The sequence below is a fragment of the Opisthorchis viverrini genome (genome assembly GCF_000715545.1).
Source record: "Opisthorchis viverrini unplaced genomic scaffold opera_v5_69, whole genome shotgun sequence".
Lineage (NCBI taxonomy): Eukaryota > Metazoa > Platyhelminthes > Trematoda > Opisthorchiida > Opisthorchiidae > Opisthorchis > Opisthorchis viverrini.
Window position 1 is genome coordinate 1,222,716 of NW_008751725.1, and position 5,220 is coordinate 1,227,935.

Sequence of the window (5,220 nt, forward strand, 5' to 3'; positions counted from 1 at the left end):
AGAACATAAAGAGCAGTGCTACACCCTTTTTCCACTTGTGCCTTTCAGGTCAACGACAGCCACTGACCGACAAAAACAAAACCGACCCGGGAAACTTGGGCAAAAGCCTCGATCCTGTGTATCGATCCGTGAATGAATCCGTGCTCTGTGAATAGATTGAACAACGAAAAAATTCTTGACGATTTTGCACGAGGGAAATCGATACCGATTTCGAACGTGGTCCGTGGCACATCCGTTCAAATGATGTGATGTTCGTTCACTAGGGATGGCTTGTCTCCAGACACCACTGCTGCATCAGAAAGACCAGTGCAAATATTCCGCCTAATCTGGATACTCGACACGAAACTGGAGCTTCTTTTTTAAGCTCTGGAGGATGTAAACAAAAAGTACGCGGCGACCGGAACGAAAGACGATAAAGAAATTTCTTCTGTGAACGAGTTCCTTGCAAGTACCATCCCAGGTCCGCTGGCTGTGAAGGTCATCCGGCCTTCGGACGCAGCAATAAAGACCGCCACAGGTGTGTAAGACAGCGGGCTAATTATCTAGTGGTCATCCTTCAGAAAAGTCACGCCGACAATGTGGCTCAGTCGCTCCTTGATAGTGCCCTGACAAAACCTGATCAAGAATCGCTTCACGTAGATTAGTTACACCAGAAGAGAAGCGGGCAGACCATTGTGCTTCTAGTCACCCTTTCCTCCCTATCTTCCATACAGATCTTGGAGCGGCTGTCAGCATTCAAAAGGTCTATCCAATGATCATGCTTCAATCTGAGGATCACTCTCTAAAGCGCAAAAGCTAAGCCACAACAGTTATAGGAGAGAGGCGCGAAACAGCTTTCCACTTGGCGCCAATTCAGCCGACCTTAAAGTTATGGCTAAACCGACTGTAGTTATGGCCCCTTTGTGCCTCTGATAGTGCGCCGACGCAACCGGCCGCGACTCCGGATAGCAGTTTCTACTCAACCACCGCAGAACCTGCGGCTACCAAAGGCAACGAAGTTCTGGGGAAGGTAAGTCTCATGTGGATGGGCGCCCAAAAACTTCTTTCTGCAACAGACGACAAGAGCACAGCAGTGAACTCTAAACCCAGGTCACAATTTCTGCGCTGGATTGGGTCAGACGTGCAGAGACAAGCGGCGAAGCCTACCGACACATCAACCGGATACATTGACCTCGACATCGAGATGTGCTGCAATAACCGTACAACCACTTAGAATGTGAAACTGTCAGTCCTCAGCTTCGATCCCTCAAAAGTGGCCTCTTTGGTTGTGGATAGTCGCCGTCCAAGGCCCAAACAACCAAAGCCACAAACCTGACCACAGCAAACCGGAAAATCCCTCGTACAATCACTTGGTCATGTTGATCGCGGGTGACTCGATCAGCGACTGCAGCCAAACAAAACACATAAGATTAACCAAATCAGAAAACTGCTGACTGGCTTACACATCGTGGCGACATTCAAAGTTGATTTAGTTCATCCGATGATGTTTATAAAGGTTCGTATCAGCTACATTCCAGTTGCCTTGTGGATTTTCATGGGCTCCAAAATCACGCTTGTTGATGAAAGAACGTGGAAACAAATTGGTAAGCTTTATGCGAAACCAATTAAACATCGGACGAGGTCGACCGCTCCATAACCTTGAATGGCTCGATGGCACAGGCCATGAGCCACCTGAGGTCACGCCTCATACTTTTTCTCATGGGGACGGATTGGATAGATAAGCCACATCTGCTGGAAGAGCCGATCGGTCCTATTTGTAACTTCGCCCACGCGGCCTTGTAGTTGTTCCCAAACGATCTCACTTCCCGAGGATCTCCTGTAAAATCGTACATCCAAATTTCCTCGGCGCCTCGAAGGGCGCAAAAAATCGAGAGCCAAAGTGTGCCTGCTCCCCTGTGGCAGATCACTATTAGGGCAGAAACTCGCAGTGCCTTATGGGGTCTCTTAAATCATTATTCAGTTAATGGGCTGAACACAGAATACTGGTATGCTACAGATTATCTGCTAACCGGCATGAGCGGCATTGGTCATACTGGTGGAGAAGGTTAACAGAATCATTCACGTGTGTGCAGACTTCTTAATCGGTCCCAACGCATGAATGCATCATTTATCTGTAGCATAGAAACACTATGTTTAGGGACACTGAGTGTGAGGTAATGTCAGAGCGCACCAGCCTAGAACTGTTCAAGGCGCCAGCATCTAGTTCCAGCTATGGGAGGTCTGGCTGAAAGGTTTCATTTATAACCAGTGAACTAGACCTTGCTAATAAAACCGAGGGGTGAGACACGAAAAACTTGCGCTTGTGCCAAACATCCTGGATTGGACGACCGAAATCGGGTTTTATGGCTTTTTCGGAGACACAAGGCCAGAAAGACAATATAGCTCTAGTAAGGGATGTCTGAGATCGATTTTATAGAAATTGCAAGGTGGATCAGAACTATTGAATTTATTAGGGGGCTTTCTGGCTCACTTTATAGGCAGAACAGTGTTTACCAGCCGGTAGATAGACTGACCTGAAATGCCATTTGGCGGTTGAACGGCGGGTGTGGACGAGATCGGTGGATGCAGGGCTGCAAGAACTTTCGGATTGCGAGGCCGAAAAACGGGGTTTTATGAAATATCCAATCTCGGAACTACAAAGCCTAATCCACAGGGAGATGGGAGGATGTCGTTTGTTCAGTGATCCTTCTTCTAGCCTCTTGTTTATACGTGCAAACCGCGAGACGGTGGTTGTCTTTGTTTCGGTGCCAATAACCAATTAGTCTTACCCGGTTGGCTGAAAAGGGTTGGCCTGGCCTGAGACGCAAGTTGTAAGGCATAACAGTCTGACTGCTGATGCGGCTGATTGCAGCAGGTATACACCAAGCAGCACTATTCCCTTTAATTTTAAGAGTATGTTGGCAGCAGTGAGTAATGCGCCAACGGTCGTGGTCGTACGTTAGGTTTCTGGCGTGTGCATAATTCAGATATTGTATTCTTCTGTCCGCTCGTTCAACAAATGCAGAAAGCTTCATTTGTTCAACAAGAATGACATGCTTGCCGCCTGAGTCAGAGAATCTTTCTGTCTTAACATTCCTGCCTCCAAGGGAAGAACGATTTCAGTTTCAGCTAGCCTTGTATTCAGAGTATTTTCCGCTTCGAGACGTCCATCACACTAACAACCTCCAGGAATTTACACCCCCCAGTCGTTACGACTTTGGTTTACCCCCCCCCACACCGCCTCTTAGCCCACATGCAGTAAACTGTCCTGTCTCAGGTAGTATAGTTATATTGGCAATCTTATCTTAACTCTGATGACTATACCACTGAGTACAGATTCATCCTCATCCTGTCTTGTTTAATCACCTGATGTCCTTCCATAACTGTGGTGGACGTTCATTTTTTTCCCCTATCAAGGGACTATATCCTGTCTGACAACCCCTATAAGGACGTTCATTTTTTCCCCTATCAAGGGACTATATCCTGTCTGACAACCCCTATAACTCTCCAGACCTTATTGATCTCATCTCATTTCATTCTTACTCCAAGCTTCGACCCGTGGTAATGCGCGCTATGGACTATCTGTTTGACCGTTGTCAACTCCACCCGATTTGTGCATCAAGAAGGAAGGGAAAAAAGGGAAAACAACAACAAGACTGCACATCTCAGCCCAGCAACCCAAATCACGACGTCCATCACGGGGCTGTCTAGAAACCGAAGTACTTCAGTGCAGTGATGGTACGGCGCTGGAATACCCGGTTTGATAGCATACCCGAAATTGTTACCCTCTTACTTTTTCCAGGCCCTCTCGCTCACTAATTCCCATACCGACAACCACAATCAACCTTCATTTGTCCCCGGCCACCATCGGAAGGCGTTCATTGCAACCTGCCGAACCTTCTACCAGATGTAAAGATGTCGGCGGCTTTTATTCGTACTCTTCACCATCTCAGTCAATTATTGCTCAGTCTGCGTGAACTCGTTTCCCAAAGTAATTTTACCATCGACCGTGCTCCATCCGCAATACTAGTGAGTCGCACAAGCTTCACTGCACACTGTAATTCTGCGTTTCCTGCCACCAATTGTCCGTACTACAATTTTTACCCCACTACACCACCCCCACATAGCATTCCGTGGCCATCCGCCACACAGCCCAAGGCCATGAAGCCCTAGTGACGGCTCCGGGCTTTATTTCAAACCGGCCTGCCATGTCGTGGCAACTCTGCTGCCTCTCCATATCCATTATTCCGGCCCTACACTTCCTGTAATTTGAAGATTTTTGTTTTTGTCACGTTCCAGTCAGGAAGCTCTTTGCTATGCCCTCACTTGTATTGTTTTCCCTGCCCACCACTTTAAACCCCAACGTTCAGATCTCGTCTCATATGTTCTCCATAAGTCATGAAGAGACTCTATAATTTCGGATCCCTACCCATGACGCCTCAGGTGTGATGAACTCTACTTCATTAGTGTTTACTGTTTACGCCACTTTCCCTTTTCCAGGAAGCTTCCATTAATCACAAACCCCACTAGTCATGCCTTTATTCTGACTGTAACACTATGATCATGCCCGACGGTATGCTACCCACTAGTTGGAAATAAATATTACTATTATTATTAAACTTGGAAACTGCTATATTGAAACCAATTTCACGGCCCGATCGCGCCGAAATTTGGAACCATCCACATTTTAACCACCAACAATGCGGTTAGGATTTAAAAACGATGCGATATGTATGCTAGCATCCTAGGACTTTATCCCTTCTACCAGATCTTTCCAAACCATATCGGTAAAAGTTGCCCATACTTGGCTGGAAGGTTATCACCTGAGTCTCAGAAGTCGGTTAGTGATAGAGCACACTTCCCTCCAACAACTCGTGCAATCTAGTAAATTCGGCGTGAATTGATCCCCGATTTTTATGTGATCAGCTCCCCAAAAAACCAGGTAAATTGGTCATGGTTGACACAATTCCGCATATCTTCAGAGGACCGTCAGATCAAGCATCGAATTGCTGTCTGTCAAATACTACAGTCCCTCACGCGGTAGGACCGAACTTTTCCTGTCCTAAAACCGTTCCTGATAGTGCTAAAACTGATGTGCGATTACCCCTCACCTTACATTTAGGCTCTGTATCTCATCATGATGCCACGTATAGCTACCATTTAGCTTTCAATCTCAAAAATTGGCAGACCAGTTATCATGCCCTATCTGGTGTCAGTCGAATCGACCTTAGGAGCTCACAA

At 46.8% G+C, this 5,220-nt stretch overlaps 1 protein-coding gene across 1 annotated transcript in view; it reads left to right on the forward strand.

Moving 5' to 3' along the window:
- The window catches only part of T265_04296 (hypothetical protein), a gene marked incomplete at both ends in the record, with an annotated part of 14,701 nt that extends 13,902 nt beyond the window's left edge, over positions 1 to 799 (forward strand). Inside the window, 3 exons of the mRNA XM_009168995.1 lie at positions 49 to 147; positions 365 to 517; positions 645 to 799. Of these exons, the coding sequence (XP_009167259.1) occupies positions 49 to 147; positions 365 to 517; positions 645 to 799 (407 nt within the window). The remainder of the gene's footprint in view (positions 1 to 48; positions 148 to 364; positions 518 to 644) is intronic.
- Between the last annotated feature and the right edge of the window lie 4,421 nt (positions 800 to 5,220).